Genomic DNA, 22,292 nt, shown 5'->3' with positions numbered 1-22,292 from the left:
GTTCAGTAATTACTGGAGTAAAGTTTGTCACTTCTCTATATAGCAGTGGCCATCAGAAATACATAATATGATCCATAGTGGCCATTTTACATTTTCTAATAGCCATGGTTTAAAAAGTAAAAAGGAACAGGTGAAATCAGTTTTAGTAATATATTTTTATTCAGCCCAACATATTCAGAACATTATCATTTCAAGAGATTCTTCATGCGCTCTTTCACATGATTTTTATCAGACGAGTAAGAATTCAGAGTCTGGTATGTGTTTTACCCACGTAGCACAGGTCCCTTCAGACAGCCTCGTCCACCTGTCCAACAGCCACATGGGGTCTCTGGCTATTGGGTTGAACAGTGCCGCCGAGGTCAAGTGTGGCATTTTGCAATCAAAGTCAAAGGTGCTGCAGGGAAGAGAGAGACCCCCGTGGCCCCTCTTAGTTGTGGGCTCCTTGGCTGGATCTAGAAATCCAACAAATACAAGAGCCGATTGACAACAGAGAAAAGCAACAAGTTTTATTCATTTTACGTGTTCACAGGGATCTTCCCATGAGAGAGAGAGTTGTGAAGAAATGACCAAGACATGGGGCTGACGTACTGTTTAGATGAAGAACAATAAATCTGTGGACAGCGGTATCTGGACAGGGTAGTCCACCCTAGGGCTGTTCCAGAGAGCTATCCGGGGCGTGTAGAAGCGGGTGGAAGACAGTCGCTGCAGAGCCACTGCAGATTCATGGCAGCTCTGTCCAGTCGTACTAGGGGAAGGCCATTCCTCCCACAAAGGATCTCCACACCTGCTGCCCGTGGGAAGACCCGGCCCTCAGCTGTAGGTCCTCAGTGGATTCAGTCTGATATCATCAACACACCAGTTTGGCACGTCTTGAGATGACACTTCTTCAACTCCTTCCGCAGTCGGTCCACTTCTCAGCCAGGGTGAATGCTCCTGCAAGGGACATTCGGCAACAATCACGAAGTAGGGGGGTGGTATATTACTGACATCTGCTGACCAGTACTGTACCCCCAGTCCAGGGAAGCTGCTACACTTCCTACCACGCCCAAGACATCACTCACAAGGCAGGATTATTTGATCCCAAACGCCTCCAGTGTCACGGTGAGATGAACTTTCAGAGACAGGATTCTTGCTCGTTCATTCATTCCCTGCTGCCTCCCGGGGCCTGTCCCTTCCATGGTCCACACTGTCCACTTGTAGCGTCTGCTTTGTTAGCTCGGATGGAGCCTGCCTCTCACCGTCAGTTCAGCAGATGGGCCCCTCTCCTCAGACTGCCAGGCCAGGGGCAGGGGGAGTTCTACACCTGCCTCCTGGGGCAGGGCTGGAAGCCAAGTAGCCTTTGCCTGAGGTGTGCGTCTGCCCCGTCCTCATCCCACCTCCACACAGGCACCCCCAGAGGCTGGAACCTGATCATTATTTCCATTGCAAACCACTTCTGAGCCTCGTTAAGACTCTTCCCCAGAGTTGGTGCAAGGAGTGAAAAGGCATCAGATGGTGACCAAGCACATCCCCAGCCTCGCCTGTCCTCCAGTGCCTCCACAGGAGGCCAGCTGCTATATGAAGGAGACAGCTGGCTTCCCAGGGGGACCGGAAGAGGATGCACAGCCAGGGGCACAGAAAACACCCAGGCCCCGCCCCCTTCACATACCTCATCTCCCCCCGCCAGATCTGTGCCAGGGAGATGAGTGTGTCCTTTAATGCCCTCCTCCTGTTGGACTTAAGGAAGCCAGCTTGCTGTCTAAAAGGGCCAGGACAATATATTTGTAAAGCAGAAAATGGCCTTGAGATTGGAAGGAATTTCCCTGTTCCTTGGTATGCCCTCTGAGCAGCCATCTAACCCCTGAACTTTTGGGGACATTGGCTTACACAAGCTTTGCCAGGATCCTAAGAAAACAAAGTGAAAGTGCTTAGGACAGGACCAGGTGGAGATTTTGTGTTTTAAAATAACTGTTGACAAGGCAGCAACCTAAAGGGAGCTTGAACCCCCAGGACCTCTACTAACTCACAAGCCCTTCACTCCTCACATATGATGGGTTTTTACGGATTTATTGGGGTATAATTTATATGCAAACACTGAAGACAGAGCTACAATGTGATGTTTTGACAAATGTATACACCTGTGAAACCATGGCCACAATCAAGGTGGTAAACATATCCATGCTCCCATCTCCTAAAGCCTCTTGGGAATCCCTCCTTCTCCCCACCCCCAGAGCCACCTATCTGCTTTCTGTCCCTATGGGTTGCTTTGTATTTTATATAATGTTTTATAAGTGGAGTCACAGAAATCTATTTTGAAATTCCTCCATGCTGTCTATGCCCCTTTTTAATTGCTGAGCAGTATTCCATTACATGGACATACCAACATTTTGTTTATCCATTCACTTGATGAATAAACACAATGGTTGTGAAGGTTCACATACAAATCTTCATGTGGACAAGTGTTTCCATTCCTCTTGCAGAGATACTTAGGAATATTTACATAGGAATGGCTGGGTTCTCAAGTATGTACCTTTTACTTGTTAAGAGATTGCCAAACTGTTTTCCAAAGTGGTCACAACATTTTAAGTTCCTATCAGCAGTACATGAGAGTTCCCGTTACTTCACACCTTGTTAACGTGGGGTCATTCTTTTTTAATTTTAGCATTTTTGTGGATGTGCAATACCTCCTTGAGGTTTTAATTTGCATTGAGACCACTATGATCAATTTGCTTATTTGTGATTCTTTCATCTCTTTTGTTGAAATGTCTGTTCTTTTGACCATTTAAAAATTTTTTTTTGTTATTTCTTTTTTGATTACTATTGCCTCTTGAGAGTTGTTTATATACCCTGGATTTAAATTCTTTTCCAGATATGTGATCAGCAGATCTTTTCTTCTTGTCTGCTGCTTATCTTTGCAATCTCTTAATAGCATGTTTGGAAGGAGAAACATTCTTAATTTTTAAATGAAAAACAAAAACGCACCTTATTGTAAAGTGGTTTTCTACCCACTTGGGGTACATTAGGACAACTCCACCTAATAAGAATGGGTTCTCCCATCCCGAACCAGGCCACCCCCTTGCTAAGCAGCCTGAGTCTTGTGGAGCCTTCCAAGAGATTTCCAAGCAACCCCTCTGTGCCTTCGTTTCTGCATCTTTGAAATGAAGATAATAATAATAATAATATTATTACCTACTCACTTTATAGGGCTGAAGAAGGAAGGACTTGAGCTAGTGAACACATTTAAACTCTTACAAGAGGGCCTGGCACTGAGTAAGTTCTGCCTAAGTGTTACCCTATCTATTATTGTCACTCTACATGCAGAACAAATATACCACAAAAAGACACCACCTTGCAGCAAAACACCTGAACAGTCCTGATTGTTTTGCTCTGATAAACGTGTGTTTATCTTTATGCCAGTCCTGGACTAAATGCCTCACCTCGTCTACTCAGGGAGACAACCCAGAGGAGGTACCATCATTGCTCCCATTTCATAGGTGAGAAAACTGAGATCCAGGCTTGTCACGGGATGGCCAAGCCAGAATTCCAACTTAGGTCCATCTGACTCCAAGCCCTTGCTGCTGGCCACCAGCCCCCTCTGGCTTTCCTCCTAAGATGGAATCCTTGACAACCAGGGGAGGGCGCCCTTCCTAAAATCCTGCGGGTCTTCTGCCCCCAGGCCTGGCTTCTCCACGGTCCTGGTGTGGAATACAGACCCACTAAGAACACAAGGAAGAGAGACCCTCTATCCATTCCCTAAGCCTTTTTAAAAATCTGGGGTTGAATCTGTAGCAGAGATGATGCTGAAACATCAAGAGAGTGGGCACTGTTCAAAAACGAAGGCTCCATCCACGTTACCCAGGCCAACCTGGGAGAGTCTCTGGTTGGAAGCGTTGTATTGAACAAGCTTAAGGCAAAACTCTTCCAGAGAATTAATGAGCTTATTAAGCAAAGAGAAAGGTGCCGGGCTTCACCCGCTCCTCCCAGAGGAGCTTGCACTCTGAAAACAGGTGGGAAGGAGCCCAGGCTGCTGCAACCAAGCCCCTGTGAGTCTCTGGCATGAGAGACAAAAAAAGCCTCTGAACTGTAAAAATAAAATAAAACAATGAAGTACTTACTGAGCACATTCTTTTTTCCAGCACTGGGTTAAGCTTTGGGAGGATTAAAAATGAGTAAAATATCATCCCTGGCCTTGAATAATAATAGCAGCTTATGCTTTTATAGCCTTTACTACATGCCAGGTTCTGTGTATGCACTTGACATGTACAATTGTCCCTCAGTCTCTGCAGGGGATTGCTTCCAGAACACCCAGACATACCACAATTCGTGGATGCTTAAGTTCTTGTATAAAATGGCACAGCATCAGCTTATAACCTACATGTGTCTTCCCATATACTTCATCTCTAGATTATTGTTGTAGTCAGGTTTTTCACTGCTGCCACCAAAAACTTGACAAGAACAACGAGAGGAGGAAAAGTTTATTTGGGAGGTTCATGGTTTCAGAGGTCTCAGTCCAGAGACAGCAGGCTCCACTCCTCAGGGCTCAAGGTGAGGCAGAACATCATGGCTGAAGAGTGTGGTAGAGGGGAGCAGCTCACATGGTGATCAGGAAGCAGAGAGAGACCAGGCTCAGCTCACAAAATACATACCAAAGGGACATAGGGGGACCCACTTCCTCCAGCCACACCCTACCTGCCCACAGTTACCACTCCGTTAATTCCCATCAATGAATTAATGCACTGATTAGGTTAAGGCTCTCACAACCCAATCATTTCACCTCTAAATTTTCTTGCACTGTTTCACACATGAGCTTTTGGGGGACACCTCACATGTAAACCATAACATTAATAATACTTAATACAATGTACCTGCTACGTAAATAGATGCTATACTTTATTGAGAGAATATGATAGGAAAATATATATATATTTGGTACAGATGCACCATTTTTTCTCAGTATTTTCAATCTGCAGTGGTTGAACCTGTGGGTACAGAACCTGTGGATGCGGAGGGCATCTTTAATAACCCGTTTATTCCTAGAGCAATGCTCTCCGGTGGACATCTTCATAAACCCCATTTCATAGTCGAGGAAACGGAGGCAGGGAGGCACTCCGAATGCTGCCCCCAACCCCACAGCCACACGACTGAAGGGTGGAACCACGGGAGAGCTTGTGCTTGGCGGGCAGTGGAAAGGGAGGAATGCGAAGTGGACAGTGCACTTGGAGGACGAGCAGGTACCTGAGGTGTCCTCACACACTCAGGTGTCCTGTCAGAAAGGCTGAGTCACCCTCCTCCAAAAATGCCAGGGACACCAGCCCCGTGACTCAAGAAACATCTGTGACCATGTGCAGTACGCCAGGCATGTGCTCATGTTCAAGGTGGGCCACCAGGAGCACACCTGGCAGAGCCCGTCCCCACAGTGGAGGAGACATACCCGAACCAGGAATGACAAAGGCACCAAATGTCACCGAGGGGTTACAGAGGCATCTTATGTCAGGACCAACCTCCTCTGAGAATCGAGGCGAGCTTGCTGGGAGGAGGGATGTTTGGGTGGAGAATGAGCTACACCGTGGGAGCCAGGGGGCATTCTAGACAGAGGGAACAGCATAGAATCACAATGTTGCAACTTCCTGCAGCATTCAAGGACCTGAGAGAAACCCAGTACAACTTGTGAGCAGAAAGAAAGGGGCAAAGCCAGGAATGATGGCACGTGCCTATGATCCCAGTGACTCAGGAGGCTGACACAGGAGGATTGCACATTCAAGGGCAGCCTCAGCAACTTAGTGAGACCCTGTCTCAAAGTTACAAAGGCCTGGGGATGTTGTTCAGTGGTAAAGTGAGCCTGGGTTTAATCCCCAGCATCCATCCACCTATTCCCTAAAAAAGAAAGGGACATGATGGATGGAGCTAAGTGGCATTCAGGGGCCAGATTTTTTTCTGGGCCTTCATCCTGAAGTAATGAAGGAACTGTAGAAGTAATTGGGAATTAAAATTGGACTGAGCTATCTGTTATTACAAATCAGTTCAAAAATGTACAAGCATTTAATTCTGATAGAAATCTCCCTCTTGTTCATCTAACTGTCCAAGGCATTGATTCAGTCCTGGTCGGTGGACTGCTGTATCAGTTATCTATTGTCCTAATGCTGCATAACAAACATCCCCAAAACTTCAGTGGCACACAGCAAGAAGTGTTTACAGCTCAAGCATCTGGTGCCAGCTTAGGCTCCACTAGAGAGCACTAGAAAGCCATGCCAGCCCGAGGGCCAGCCTAGTTAGGCCATGGCTGCACAGCTGGAGTGACTTGAGGTGATTCTACCCATGTGTCTCTCCTTCTCCAGCAGAGCTGTCAGAAACAGTCACATACACATCATATGATGGCTGAGGTACATACAGATGCAGGATTTCTTGAGATTTAGTCTAGGAAGCAACGTATCATCACTTCGGCCTCATTTTATCACGGTGGGAGACCTGCTCCATTGCTTTGGTCACTGTGCTCTGCATGTATAGCAGGAGCTCTGGGACTACACCGCATAGCTATGGGGAGGAGGGAGACGCAGAACCATCTAATACAGCCCCTCTACCGCGGGCCCCTCCAAACATGTTGATTCAGAGACCCTGGCTTCTTCCATCGTGTGACTCTGCCACCTGGTACAGCCTTGTCATCATCTGTAACCAATCAGTCAAGGGAAAATAAGGATGGAGGAGGCCCACTGTCTCTTAAGAGCCTTGAGCTATGGGCTGGGGCTGAGGCTGGGGCTGGGGCTTGGGCTCAGTGGCAGAGGACTTGCCTAGCACTTGTCAGGCACTGGGTTCAATCCTTAGCACCACATAGAAATAAATAAATAGAAAACAGGTAAACTCATACATTATATATACATATAGACTCATACATATACACATAGCACATTGTGTCCACTACAACTAAAAATATCTTTTTTTAAAAAAAGAGAGCCTGGAACTACAAGTGGCACACACCCTTCCTGTCGCCTTCCACAGATGCAGCCCAGGCATGGGCCGGAGCCCAGCTACAAGGACAGCTGCTTCCCAGCCATGACTGTGTAGGGTAGATGGGGAGAGTGGATTTAATGAACCACCAGCCATGTCTGCCACAAGGAGTGTCACTATTGTGTGCCCCTAAATCTCTGAGAGAATGAGGATCACAGTAAAAGCTTTCTACAAGATAATACCACGTCAGGCAGAAGAGATGGCAAACCCTGCCTGTGACCAGAATCTCCCCCTAGACACGTCAGAGGGGCAACGGAGAGCAGACAGGGTTGTCACGGAGACAGTATCACTGCAGATTCTAACGCAGTGGACATAGATAGAGACAGGTCACGTTACATTGTCTCTGAGCTGCACCTCCTGAGGCCACACCTGGTGGGACTTAATTGAGGGAATCCCTTTCCCTCACTGATTTCCTTCTCCCACCTGCCAAGGAAATGCTGCCAGACAGCACTTGACCTGCCTAGCCAGGGTCAAGTTCAACAGGCTCAGCCCTGTGGGGGAGGGGGATCCCAGCAAGCTCTGCCCTGCCTCCCTCTGAGCGGTGCCCCCAGGAGCATGCCTCTGGAAAGCTGTGCATTGGCTTGCCAAGCCTCTCTCTAGAACGCTGAGACACCAAGTGAATGCCAATGGTCCCCCACCCTGGGAGGAAGGGGATGCAATTACAAAAAAAAAAAAAAAAAAATTCTGCTTACAGCTCAGATTCAATATTTGGAAGGGATAATCCTGAAATAAGAGATTGCCTGATTTCTCTCCCAAGCCTGTGAATGCTTCATTAGCTTCTATTTGACATTTGCTGGTTGAGTCTGATTGGCTTTATTGTGGAGTTGGACTTTAAGAAGTCCCCAAGACAGAGCAATCAAGTTTCACAATGACCCCCCAACTGCAAATTTTAAAACATAAATGGCAGCTGCGCCTTGGACATCAAAGCCGTGCATGCTGTGGGGAATTTGTATTTCATCCTCACTTAATGACACTCAATCCTGCTTGGCAAATAGGGGTCCCTGACTCAGCAGTTAGGATTTCCTCTGCAGTTCAGCCTGGGCCCAGCAAACAAAGAACCCCCAGGCTTGAGCATCAGCAAAGAGGCAGAACCCCCGGTAGGGCCAGCTTGAGGAGGCCCTGGAGTCTCCGAGGCTGTTCCCTGTAGGGGTACTCAGTCTAACTGCCCAGGAGGGTCCCATGCACCAGAAACAGACATGATCAAGGTAGCAGGTGCTCTACTGAATGGCGGGGGGCCATGGCTGCAGGAATTCCCAAGAAGGGGAAAGTAGGAGGGAGTTATGGACAGGGGGATATCCCAGGCACCAGATGTCACTCAAGGGCTGGAGGAGACTGACCCCACAGCTCCCCCACCTCCTGGCCACCATGAGGTCCCCTCTGGGTTCCCTCCACGCTGTGCCTGCCGGGTCCTCTATGTCTGCCACGTTGCACTGTCCTCATCTGTCCTCCTCAACCAGAGGCTCTTTGCTGGCAGGGGCTGCCTTATCCATTTCTGAGCCCCGGTGCCCAACAAAGACTTGGAACCCAATGCCTGTTTGGTGGCTGAGTATTGATTACTTTGGGTGGAGGTCTCCTTTCATTTCTTTGAGAGATCAGAGTTTCAGGGATCCAGAGCCTTCTGTGGGGCAGCGTTCAGGGGGGATATGAAAAGGATTCAATGTCTCCCCCAATTGTTCCCTTTAACCCCTAGAAGGGACATATGGAGAGTGGAGGGGATGCGGGGATACATCTAAAATGTGCCCAGCACCATGAGCAGATCATTGTGCACACAGGCCAGCGTGACACCAGCTCGGGAGTCTAGAACACTAAGAAGCTGTGTGTTTTCAGGCAAGTTAGTCAAACTCTCTGTAGGTACCTTGTGTTTTCCTTTGTAAAAGGGGAGAGCTCTGTACCGCCCCGGGCGTGTGTGTGCAGGGGCAATCTGTGTGTGTTCATAAAGCCCTTAGAGCAGGACCTGGCACATGGTGGGCTCCCCATGAACACTTCCCACCCTCTTCACGACCCCCATATCGTGACCAGGAGGTGATGTTTCCATCTCACAACGGGGGGAACCAACACTCAAGCCAGGATGCCACAACGGTGGGACCTCAGCGCTGGATTCCAGAGCCACAGGCTCTGCAGGGCTGCCGGAGAGAGGTGGGGGAGCTGGAGAAGGGGCACGTTCCGGTGGGGTCTTCAGGGGCTGGATGCCTCCTCAGCCTGCGCCGTCCTCCGCAGCTCCGCAGCTTCCCGGCAGCGGCGGGAAGCCCCCGCCCAGGTCCCCTCCCAGCCGTCCACACCATGCGCTCCCCACCATCCCGCGCTACGCTGCGCCCCGCTCCTCCACTGCGGAGCCCGTGCGGCCGCCCACGCGGCACCCCCACACCCGCACGCGCCCTCCCGCACGCGCCCTCCCGCACCCTCCCGCACGCACCCTCCCGTACGCGCCCTCCCGCACCCTCCCGCACCCTCCCGCACCCTCCCGCACGCACTCGCACGCACTCGCACGCACTCGCACGCGCCCTCCCGCACGCGCCCGCATGCGCCCTCCCGCACGCACGCTGGCTCCTCTGCCGCCCGGTCCCAGTGCGGGTCCTGCCGCGGCTGAACCTTCCCGCCCTCCCCCGCCCACCCCAGCACCGGGCTCATCTGACCACTCGGCCCGGAGACGGCGGGACGCGGGCATCTCCCAACCGAGGGACTTTCACAGCGGCCTCACGCACGTCCCCTCCCGCGCCTCGGAGAAGCATCCCTAACAACGCCCAGGCGTGGACCCGGGCGGAGAGGCTTCCCTTTCCTCTGAAACCCGGGCCCAGGCGTCGGCTCAACCCATTAACTCTCAGGGAAGGCAGAGCCTCGCCGGCAAAGGAGCGTCCTCTCGCCCTGCAGAGTGCCCCGACTGTCGCCAGGGGGCAGCCTTGACCCACTTACTTGCGTTAACCCATTACCCAACCCCCACTCCGCAAAGGCATTGAGGCTGGGAGAATATAAAGTAGTTGGAAAAGGTGTGTGTGTGTAAAACACGATCAATACACTATGGGTAGCCTGGTAAAATGACAGATGATGTGGTTCAGTTGAATTACTAATGTAATGTTGGGGCAGCAGTTTGGTTCTGAGTTTCCTAGTGGCCATAGCAAAAATAGAACCATTTGTTAGGTCACCTGCCTCTCCAAGAGAAGACCAAAATTTTAATTGAGGAGCTGCTAGGAAATTTGCTATACCTTGGTTTCTGAAACTCCCACTACAGGGTCCAGATCAACTCTACACTACATGCTGATCCTTTAAATTTGTCATCTTTCTGCTTTATCTTTTGATTTAAAGTGATTGATAGGTAAAAACTCACTCCATTTTCTGCCTTCCTGTCTTGCTTTTTGATTTATTTGTCTGTTTTGTTGTTTTTGTAGTAGAGATGATTAGACCAAGGACACTCTACCACAGAGCTACAGCCCCAGCCCCTTTCAATTTTTTAATTTGAGACAGGGCCTTGCTTAATGCCCAAATTGGCCTTGAACTTGCAATCCCCCTCCCTCAGCCTCCTAAGTAGCTGGGATTATAAAGCATCCATCTCCATGCCTGGCTGATATCTGTTCTTGAACACATTCCAGTCAGACTTTCCTTCTTACCACTCTTAGAATTGATCTTATCAAGGTCATCAGGGACGTTCATGTTGTCAGATCCAGAAACAGTCCTCAGTCCTCATTTCGCTGGAGCCAGCCATGACCTTTATCCCAGGCAAGCACCCTCTTGCCCCTGAAACATATTCTTGGTATCACTGACATGGGTCTCTCTTGATGTCCACTTACTTGTTTATCTGCCATGCTGGTCCTGCCTTGGGGCCTCACCTCCCAGTGCTTCAGAAACCAAGAGCAGGGGCCTGCACCTCCTTTTATTCATTCTGTCACTCCCTCAATCCAGTTTCAGGACTCAAAGTAGCAGATACACCAGGATGACGACAGTTGAGTCTATGGCCCATATCTGTACTCAGATGTCAAACAGGCATCTCAGACTTAACATGTCCAAACTAGACTCTTGATACCCTTATGAGGGGTATCAAGAAGCTAGAGCGATTAGAAACCAGAGTGATCTGCTCATTCCTATCTCCCATGTCAGCAAACAGCGGCATCAGTGGACTTGGTGACCCAACCTGATTATCATCCTGGGCTCCTTTCTTCATTCGGCCTTTATATCCAAGAGCACAGAAAATCCTGTGGGCTCTGACCTCAGAGCCTCTAAACTCCCAGTCCTTCTCACCACCTCCATTCCCTGTCCTTGTCCCAGTCACCATACTGCTCTGTGGGCAGTGGCTTCATTGTTCTTGTTAATAACTTCGTCCTTCATGCCTAGACTGGTGTCTAGCAATGAACCAGCAGTAAATATTTGTTGATCCAGTTATTGAATGCTCTGGAGGTTTCTATATACCAGGACACACAAAGGATGGATTTCTGGAAAAGATTTCACAGCTATGAAAATAAAAAAGAGAAAATGCTTTTTGAACACATACCACGTGCCAGGAAGATGCTGGGTGAAGTGATTGTGGCTCAGAAAAGTGGGAAAGTGTCCAAGAGGAAACATTTAATTGTTGGTGGAAGAGATCTTTGAATCATATTCATTTACTCAATTCTTCAAGTATTTGTCAAACACGAATTATGGGCCAGGTATTGTTTTAGGAGAATAAAATAGGCAAATTTCTAACTTTAATGGAACTTGCATTCTAGTAGAAAGTCTCCAGAAATGGTGTGTGTGTGTGTGTGTGTGTGTGTGTGTGTGAGAGAGAGAGAGAGAGAGAACAAGGTAAAGGAATTAGGAGTCGTGAGGGAAGCTCTCGGCTCTCTGAAGTAGTATGATCAGGAATGATCTCTTAAAGGAAGTGGCATTTGAGCAGAAACCTGGAGGAAATGAGGAGGTGACTCATACCAGTTTATAAGAAAAGAGTAAAACCCCAAGGCAGATAATCTTTGACAGGTTTGGAGGACATGAGAGTGAAAGGCAGAGTTTTGGAGCTGAGGTCAAAGATGAAGAGAGGGTCCCAAAGGTACATGGTATCTGGAAGCCTGTGATTTTTACTTGGAGTATAGGGGGAAGCCATTCATAAAAACGGGGGAGAGACTTGGATTCTCATACAAAGGACAAGAGAGATCTCTGTGGATGTTTGTCCTGGTTAATTCGACATGTCAACTTGGCCAGGCCAAGGTACCCCACTGTTTGGTTAAAAAAAATAAATAAATAAAAAGTCTAGCTCTTGCTGACAAAAATATCTTTCTAGATATAATTAACATTTATACTCAATAGATTTTGAGTAAAGCAGATTGCCCTCCGTAAGATGTGAGCTTCATCCAGTCAGTTGAAGGTCTTTAGAGCAAAGATAAAAATTTCTCAAAGGAGGAATTCTTCCTCAAGTCTGACATAGATCCTCTGCCTATGTTTTCCACCTGCTGACCCACCCTTCAGATTCCAGACTCAAATCCGTTTGAATGAAGGATCTTTAAGATAGAGAACATCTCTCCGATGATTAAGAGAGACAACACAAGATGACATGGAGATTTTATTATTTACAGGTCCTGGGGGGTTAAATGGCACTCCCAGAGGCCACATGCATGGAGGCCAGGGAGAACATGGAGAGAGAGACCAGTGTGCCAACATCTTTATTGGGTTCAGGGTGTTATCTAAACAGGTTCCCCATAGGGAGTTTTAATTGGTGGGTTTAAAGCAAACAGGCACAAGTTCCAGGAAGTCACACCATGACTGACAGGTAGTTGCTCTGATGTATCTGCACAGTCCATGAAGAGCAAGAGGGTCAGGGGGACCAGTCAAACAAGCTGTATCTAGCTGTCCCACAGGGAAGTATTCACCAGGGTGCAGTTGTATGAGGCAGAAATCCAGATCCATCACATTGAGGAACTAGTACGGAGGAGATAAAACTAGAGACTGTGCCAAGGGTGATGGAACCTTACTTCTTGTGTGAGTCCAACTTACATTTAAAATACATGCTGGCACAACATAAAATTAAAAGAATTCACTATAGACTATAATATCAACTCTCCCCTGAATCTCCAGCCTTCCAACCTACCCTATAGATTTCAGGCTGACCAGCCCTGACAATCACATGAGCCCCCAAGTTCAAGGCTCATCTGGGCAATTGAGAGAAACCCTATCTCAAAATAAATAAATAAATAAGGCTGAGGATGTAGCTCTGTAGTAGAGTGACCCTGGGTTCCATCCTCAGGACCAAAACAAAACAAAAACAAACACACACAAATTCTACACAGAGAACTGCCCTCAAATTCCTTTTACGTGAATTAGATAAAAGATTGATAGATAGGAGATAGATGATAGGTAGGTGGATAGAGCCTGTTGATTCTGTTTCTCTGGAGAACTCTAATACAAGGGTGTCCCAGTAATCTGTGAGACTAATGATGGACCATGGTGGAGGTTTTGTGAAATATGGTTGGAGTCTAGAAATATTTTGATCTGGATCTGCTGATGAATTGAATTTGGTAAATTAAAGAATGAGAAGCATCAAGAATGCTTCCCAGATTTTCCACCTGAGCAACTGGGTAAATGGGCACACCATGGACCTCAATGGGAGACGCTGAAGAAGCAGCTAGACAAATGAGCCTGAGCCCAGGGGAGAGGTCAGGCTAGTGAGCCAAAAGGCAGTGATGGTATTGAACTCCTTGCGACCAGATAAGACCACAAGGTGGTAACCGCAGACAGAGGAAAGAGGTCCAAGGACTAAACCCAGAGGAGAAGGAAATGCCAACAGAAGAAACAAGATGGAGCCCGTGAGAGAAGCAGAAGAGCTGGAAAGCCTGGGTCCCAGAAGCCAAATGAAGAAAGATCATTATTCCAAGAAAGCTGGAGCGGTCAGCTAGGAGAAATGCTGCAGGAATGGTCAGTGAGGGGCAGGGAGAGTCATGGGCTCTGGAGAACCACGGCGGTCGATGCTGGGCAGGGGCCCAGTGTGGGAAGGGAAGCAGCCAAAGCACATGGGGCAAACTGTCTCCCACCAGCATCCACGTGAGGCTTCCGTGGGCTGATGTGAGCGTCACTGCCACGTCCACAAAGAAGGAAGTGCCTTGATAATACTTGTCAGCAGACGCAGGTTGGCGGAGGCGGGGGGCGGGGGGACAGCCAGGGTTTGCATCTGTGGCCAAGTTGATTTTGATGAATGGTAGGTCATTTATGAAGAGATTAGGAGCAGATGGATTTGAAAAAATGAATTTGAGTCCTATCAGGCAGATGAGGAAGTCATACCTTGTTCCCAGGGAAAGACCGACATGCGTCGGACACTGACCGGAGGACCCAGAGGGTAAAGAAAGGAAAGAGGCCACAGCCACAGGACTCCAAAACCCACAGGCTTGCTCCTGATGTGGTGGCAGAGTGATACTGATAGAAAAAGCATGATCAAGAGGTCTCGTGACAACTTCTGATGCTCATTTCTTTTTTTTTAAATGAGAAACTGAGACCACAGAGGTGTTGTCCCATGCTCAAGTTCCGAGGGTTGGCCAAACCCAGCACTGGACAGAACTGCATCAAGTTCAGCTTGCAGAAGCCAGAGATCAGAACTGTTCCAGCTGCATCTTGTCTAAGAGGGTTCCATGGAGAAGAACAGGCAGGGAAACCACCCTATACTGTAGGTTCCCTGTGGGCTAGGCACTTCCTGGGAAAATGGTCAGTCAGGGGACAGAGAGAGTCACATGCTCCCTGGAACAGGGAATGCCCAGTTTTTCCTTTTAACAACCATGGTGGAGTGGTTCATTATGTTTTCCACTTTCCTGTTAAAGAAACAATGGCTCAGAGATGCTAAGTAACTTGTTCAGGGTCATATAACTAATGACTACTGGATTCTGGGTTAAGAATGCTCTGGATAGAAAACCTGCAGCCAGGCGTTGTGGTGCACACCTGTAATCCCTGTGGCTTGGGAGGCTCAGGCAGGAGGATTGGGAGTTCAAAGCCAGTCTCAGCAAAATTGAGGTGCTCAGCAACTCAGTGAGACCCTGTCTCCAAATAAAATACAAAATAGGGCTGGGGATGTGGCTCAGTGGTCGAGTGCCCCTGGGTTCAAGTTCCCAAACAAAAGAAAAGGAAAAAAAAAAAAACTAATCACTCCTCCTATTCCCACAGAGAAACAAACAGGGTGCCTCACGGGCCTCAGGCTACTTGTTTATAAAATGGAGACAATCGTTACACCCATCCCGTAGGATTAAATGGGATTATGCTGTTCTACAGCATTGCACCTGGCACACAGCCCTCAAGAAATGAAAGTTATTGTTGTCTGATGATCCTTTTCATTTTACAGACATGAAAGCATGTCAAGTCTATTCATAAAGGCTGAAGTTTGCATTCAAAACAAGACATAGGAAATTCCAAAGTTCACTTGAGATTGTTTTCCATCTCAATCCAAGATAAAAATGAGATGATGGGCATTTCCAGCAGATGGACTGCATCGGTGAAAACGTGAGATGGTATTAGACATACGTCAGTCGGGCTGGCGTGACAGAGCAGGTTTTAGCCACCAAGTTGGAGTGGGATCTTGGAATCCAAGATGGGCCATGGGAGCCAAGATCATGCATGGGGTGCCTGCCACATGCCAGAGTCGGTGCCTGGCAGATCTGAGTCCTGGCCCTGCCACTGTTGACAGCCACCTGAGCTGGCCATGGTGATATCACCCTTATAGACTTTGCCCTATTCTCTCTGACCCAACCTTCGGCCACTGAGGCAGTGAGTTACCCATTGCCTAGAAGGTAGTTGTGAGAGTGAGGAACCTGCTACAGGTGTGCTACCCGGGACATGAGGGTGACTCAGGGGGACTGGAGCCCCCTCGCACTCATAACACCCTTCAGCCGTGGGGCTTTTTTATGTCCACGTGATGGAGGAGGAAATGAAGGTTAGGCTGTTGGGTTCTGAAAGGGATGGACAGATCAGATAAGTCACATGAAGCCAAGGGCACCAGGCACAGGTAGGAGACAGCAAACAGAGGCCTGGGCAAGACCTGGACAGAAGGATGGTCCTTCATTAGGACTGGGGAGAGGAGTGGGAGATGTGGTGGTTTTGAGGGCGTCAGGGCTGGAGCACCCTGACATTAGCGCTGTATCTGCCCACCTTGTCCTGGCACTTCTGCCCCTGTGCACCTTTCACAGAGAAAGAACTGTGGCTGACACGGGCCAGAAAGAGCTGGCTGTATTCTCTCTGCCATTGGTTAGGTCTGTGACCTGGGACAAATTGCTTCATCTCGGGAACCTTACTCTCCCTGTCTGTGAGATGGTTCCCCTGTCTTTCCACTACTGCAGGTGCCAAGGAGTGGAGGAAAGTGCAGTGGTCTGTGACCTTCACAGAGAACCCTGCCCAGGCAGGCAGCTGACCCAGCCCCACCATGTTCCTGTGTGCTCTGGGCGTCCCCTGGTCATCATCCCCAATCCCCTGCCTGGGAACCAGCTCTGGGCTTGTCAGAGAGCCAAATTTCTGTCAACCCCGCCCCAGCTGGCCAGTTAATGAGTGACCAGGGCTCTAGAGCTTGGCCTATAAAGAGCTGCTAGCCAGGGAAGCCGGTGGGAGCCAGGGGGACAGCAGCAGCAAGAACACAAAAGGACAGAGATGGACAGCAGGACTGTGTTGGGGCACCTGCTGGGGGCAGCTGTGGGTCTCCTGCTTCTGCTGCAGAGCACACAGTCAGTCCACATCAAGGTGAGTCCCTCTGGTTAACCTGGAGTTGGCATTATTGCCCTGTGAGTTCAAGGAGAGTGACCTGTTAGTGATTATGTCCCAGAACCAGGATCCCTAAAGGAATGTCAGATAAGGGAGCGGAGGCTTAGATGTGGGAAGAGAAAGTTAGCCAGTCCAGAACACAGCTGGGATTGGAACCAGGGTCCCTCATCTCTGACATCCATGCCTTGAGCCAGCACGCTCCAAGGTTCTGTGTAGACCTCGCCAGTCCCTCATGGCCAGCAGCCTAGTGGGGAGCCAAGGGGTGCTTCCTCCACCCAAGTTGCCCTTTCCCGTGTGTCCTGGACTTTCCATCAAGACAGGGAATGGGCCAGAAGACCTATGGGGTCAAGTGCCTGCCCTGGTCCAAGGCCTGACCTCCTCCCATCTCCCCGACACCCACCCCAGTACCAAGGCTTCGAGGTCCAGCTGGAGTCGGTGAAGAAGCTGAGCGCCCTGGAGGGGCAGCAGGAGCCCAGCCCTCACCTGCAAACCAAGAGCCTCCTGCCCTCCGTGTGCCACCACCCAGCTCTGCCCCAGGACCTCCGGCCCATCTGCACCTCCCAGGAAGCCGCCAGTATCTTCCAGACCTTGAGTAGGTGCCCCCACCCCTGCACACCTCCCGCCCCTCCTGCTGCCTCCACATCCCAGCTCCTCCTCCACAGGTTCTTTCTGTTAAGCTCCTGTGGCTACAGAGAGGGAGGTTCAAGTACCCACCCCACCCCCCGCCCCAGGACGGCCCCCGTCTGGGCACAGTAAGTGAGACAGGCCAGGAGTCCCCTTAGTCCCAGGGAGTCCCTCAAAGCCTTCACAGGTGGGAGGGAAGAGAGCCCAGGGAACAGCCCCCTGAACACACAGTGAGTGCATGGGAAAGCAGCAGAAGAGCCCAGGCCTCACACCTGATGGGACAAGGGTCCAAAAAGCTTCCAAGGGGAGGTGGTGGCTGAGCTGACAGCAGTGGGACGAGGCAAAGCCAGGCAGCGGAACACAGTGACTGGCAGGCATTTTGCTGAGCCTGTTCTGGGCCGGTCCCCGTGTCCCTCCTTTGTCCACCTTCCCTCCTACGAACCTTTGAAAGGTTTAGCTGTCCACGGAGCAGACAAGAAAAGGGCACAGACCAAAGTCCCCTGCCCAGTCCCTGCTTAGAAGGAGAGCACCTGGAATGGGGACCAGCTCACTACTTCCAAAGCTCCCTGTGCCCATTCTGAAGAAGGCGCCAGGTCCCCTGCTACACAGCCCCTCTCTGCAGTCTGTCCAGCAGCTCCCCTGTGGCCACCCACCTTCCAGGTCCAGGGTTAGGGTCAGCTGACTGTCTTTCTTTCCTGCCCAGGGACCATCGCCAATGATGACTGTGAGCTGTGTGTAAATGTCGCCTGCACCGGTTGCTGAGATGTCCCTGGGAGCCTTGAGCTCACCCTGGATGCCTGGCCCCTCACACTCAAGCAGAGGCTCCTGGCCACTACAGTCATCACCACCCTCCCAGGCCAGAGCAGCTCAATCAGGTGCAAAGCAATGGGACACAAGATTGAGAAGCGTTTGGCCCCCGGGTTCCCTGCTCCTGAATAAACTCTCCACTCACATGGAGCCAAGTGTCTGTTTGTCCATTGGAACATCTTGGGAAGCTGCATGGGTTGAGGGCAAGGTTGGATAGAAGATAACTGGCAGAACTTCCCAAGCCCAAAGAGCTGATTCATTAAGCCCCATATCATAGATGAGGGAGCAAAGCTCAGATGGAGAGTCACATGACCTCACAGAGCAACCCAGGCTTGTAAGACCCTCAGGCTGAGCTCCGGGACCCCCGCATCAGAGCCAGCTTCTGTACTCCTGACAGGGGTGAGGACAATGGGAGGAGGGATGGAGGGAGGTCACCTGTGCCCTTCCCAGGCCCACACCAGGGCTGGCTCTGCCAGTGGCCTTCTCAGAAGACAAAGGTCTTCTCTTCTCTAAGCTCCCACTCTGCTCTTGGCCTCCTGGGAGCCATCTGGCCAGCTCCAACTGGAAGACCTTCCTTTCCCCTCCCCAGCCCAGTGGCCCCAAGGAGAACTAATAGTAGCCAACATTAATTGAGCATTTGCTATATCCTGGACACCATTCTGAACATTTGGCACATGCAACTCACAACAGTCAGGTGAAGTAGACATTGTGGTTAACTCCCATCTCCCTTACCATTCAGGAGGGTAGGCCCAGAGAAATACTCAGCCTGGGTCCACAGACTTGGGAAGTGGCTAAGTAGGTTCTTCCCAGGACGCCTGGACCACAGTCTGTGTTCTGACCATGCCGTCCCTGCCTTTCCATGTTGCCAGCCTACTGAAGCTGCTGCTGAAGGCAGGGTCCAGTGCAGCCACCACCACCTCCCAACGGCCATCGGGGCCCTTGGTTAAAGCCAGGGGACATGCTAGGAATCCCTGGGAACAGAATTGATCCAAGAGCTGTGCTGGGAATTCCCAGTAGTGGGGCCTTTCCAGAGCAAACTCCATCTTGTCCTTCATCCTGGGCAACCAAGGAGGAGGGAAGCCAGATACAAAGGACCTGTGCCTTCTAGAAGCTCCCCAAGGCCATGGTGACTCCTCAGTCAGCTGCCCGACCTGACTGCCCAGTTCTTCTCAGGAATTCTGCAGCCTCCAGGCTCCAGCTTCTTTCTCTCCCTCCCCTGGGGTGAGGTTGACAAGACCTACTGCAGCAATTTAGGCCCCTACTCCTCACCCTCAACCATCACTCAGGCCAGGCCAAAGCTTCCTTCATGGCCTTGTATCCTGTAGGCCCCCATGCTCCATATACTGCTGTGGTTCCCCAGTGCCAATTCTCAAGTCTAACTTGAGCCCAGACATGCTCTGGATGCAAGTGCCACTGCTCCCTATAGCTCACCTGGTGGAGATAGTGAAGGGAACAGTCATGTGCAAAACAGCAGCACCTACAAAGTGCTCTCCATGGTCCAGCAGAGCTTTGTTTTCCTTCCCCTTTCCCCTCCTCTCCCCCTCCTCTTCCTCTTTCTTTTTACCATGCCCCCATTTTCTCCCCTGCTCCCAGTCCCTGGTAACCACCCTTCTACCCTCTGCACGGATGCATTAGATTTCTTTTAGACTCCACCTGTAAGTGAGGCCATGCACACCTTGTCTTTCTATGCCTGGCTTATTTCACTTAGCACACTTTCCTCCACGTTTACTTATGCTCTTCACAGACAACAGAATCAATCCATTTGTCTTTCTTTCTTTTTTTAATTTTAAGTGTTAGTCAACAAAAAAAACAAAAAAAAAACAATAGAGGAGGAAAGGAGGAAAGGTTGATTTGGGCTCATGGTTTCAGAGATTTCAGCCCATGGTTGGCGGGTTCTGAGATGGAAACATCATGGCGGAAGGGTGTGGCAGAGGAAAGCTGCTCACCTCGTAGTAGCAATGAAAAGGAGAATGGGGAAAATGGGTCAGGGATAAGATAAACCCTTCCAGGATACACCCACATTGACCCACCTAGGCTACACTTCCTACAGTTTCCAACACCTCCCGTTATTGCCATCAAATTGTTAATCCTTCAATAGATGAGGTCAAAACTCTCATGATTCAATTATTTCCCAAGGGCCCTACCTCTGAGCATTGCTGCACTGGGGACAAAGCCATCAACACATGAGCCTTTGGGGGACTTTCTAGATCCAAACTACACCAGGGCTGAATCACATTCCATTGTGTATGTGTCCCGTATTTTCTTTATTCCATGCCTTGGCATTGGGATGGATGCCGTAATGAACGTGGTAGTGAAGACACATTTTGGACATGTTGATTTCTTATCTTATGTAAGTCCAAAATGAAATTGCTGGGTCCATATGGTAGTTCTAATTTTAATTAGAGGAAAGACCTCCATACCACCGGAGGGCTAATGAATGCACCAATTTACATTCCTACCAACAGGGTACAGGGGTCTGTTTTTGCTACAACCTTTCCAACACACCGTTTTACCTTTTGGAATGAATATATATGCCTTTTTTTTTTTTAAAGATTGAGGTGGTATCTCATCATGATTTACTAACACTTCTCTAGTGATTGGTGATATTGATTACCTTTTCATATACCTTATGGCTGTTCATTTATCTTTTTTTGAGAAATACCTTCTCAGGTCCTTTGCCCACTTTAAATTTGGATTACTTGTTTTCTTGCTAATAAGTTGCTTGTGTTCTTATATATCGTGGCTATTAATCCCTCATCAATTCTCCATTCCATAGGTTATCTCTTATTCTTAGCTCTGTAGAACTTTTTGGGTTAGATGCCATCCCATTTTTCATATCCAAAACCAATGCCAAGAATTCCCCCCCTCCCTATCTTCCAGTAATTCTATAATTCAGGTCTTAAACTTAAGTTTTTAATTCATTTGAGTTGATTTTTTTATATGGGATGAAATTATTCTTCTGCATATGGATATCCAGTTTTCCTAGAACAATTTATTGGACAATTATTACGTGATTTTGGCACTTTTGTCAAAGATCAGTTGTAGACTTATTTCTGGACTCTATTCTGTTTCACTCATTTGTATGTTTGGGGTGTGTATGTGTGTGTGTGTGTGTGTGTGTTAATCAGTATCATGCTATTTTTATTACTATAGCCTTGGAATAGATTTTGAGATTAGATCATGTGGTGCATTCAGCTTTGTTCTTTTTGCTTGAGATTGCTTTAACAATTCTGAGTCTTTCATGCATCCATTTGAAGTTTAGAATTTTTTTCCTATTTCTGTGAAAAAATATCATTGGACTTTTGATAAGGATTGCATTGAATCTGTAGATTGCTTTTGGTAGTGTGGAAATTTTAATTATATTAATTCTTTCAATCCATGAACATGGAATATTTTTCCATTTATTTATGTTTTCAATTTCCTTCATTAATATTTTGTATTTTTCAGTTTATGGTTCTTTTGCCTACTTTCTTAAATTATTCCTAAGCTTTGTTTTGTTGTTGTAAATAATATTTCCTTCATTTGTGTTTTGGATAGTTCATTGTTAGCATGTAGAAATGCTACTGATGAACCCAGGGGCACTTAATCACTAAGCCATGTCCCCAGCCCTTTTTTCATATCTTATTTAGAATCAGGGTCTCGCCGAGTAAATTAGGGCCTCACTGAGTTGCTGAGGCTGACTTTGAACTTGCAAATCCTCCTGGCCTCCCAAGCCACTGGGATTATAGTTGTGTGCCACTCCGCCAAGCAATGCTACTGATTTTTGTATGTTTATTTAATATCCTGTAACTTGTTTATGAGTTCTAACAAGTTTTTTTTGGTGAAGTATTTTTGGTTTTGTATATCTAAGATCATGTGTTCTACAATAGAGACAATTCAATTTCCGAGTTGCATGCCTTTTATTTATTTTCTCATTTAATTTCTATTGCTAGGATTTCCATCACTATGTTGAACGGAAGTAGGAAGAATGGGCATCCTTGTTTTATTCCTGATCTTAGAAGAAAACCTTTGATATTTTTTATGACTCTTCTCTTCTCCCCCCTTAGTCTAGCTAAAGGTTTGTCAAAATTTTCATCTTTCAAAAGGCTAACTCTTAGTTTTGTTAATTCTTCTATTGTTTTTCTAATCTTTATTTATTTCTATTCTGATCTTTATTATTTCCTTCCTTCTGCTAACTTTGCTCTAAGTTAGTGGAC

At 48.5% G+C, this 22,292-nt stretch overlaps 1 protein-coding gene across 1 annotated transcript; it reads left to right on the top strand.

The window, feature by feature from the left end:
• The first annotated feature begins 14,237 nt into the window (after positions 1-14,237).
• Guca2b (guanylate cyclase activator 2B) lies at positions 14,238-18,051 on the top strand. Its single transcript, XM_076862615.2, has 5 exons — positions 14,238-14,269; positions 16,251-16,405; positions 16,595-16,644; positions 17,071-17,257; positions 17,993-18,051. Exons 1-5 carry the CDS (start codon positions 14,238-14,240, stop codon positions 18,049-18,051), a joined length of 483 nt encoding a protein of 160 aa, XP_076718730.1.
• The last annotated feature ends 4,241 nt before the right edge of the window (positions 18,052-22,292 follow it).

Source organism: Callospermophilus lateralis, chromosome 7 (assembly GCF_048772815.1).
Source record: "Callospermophilus lateralis isolate mCalLat2 chromosome 7, mCalLat2.hap1, whole genome shotgun sequence".
In the NCBI taxonomy this organism is placed as follows: Eukaryota; Metazoa; Chordata; class Mammalia; order Rodentia; family Sciuridae; genus Callospermophilus; species Callospermophilus lateralis.
This window is presented reverse-complemented; position numbering and strand designations above follow the sequence as displayed.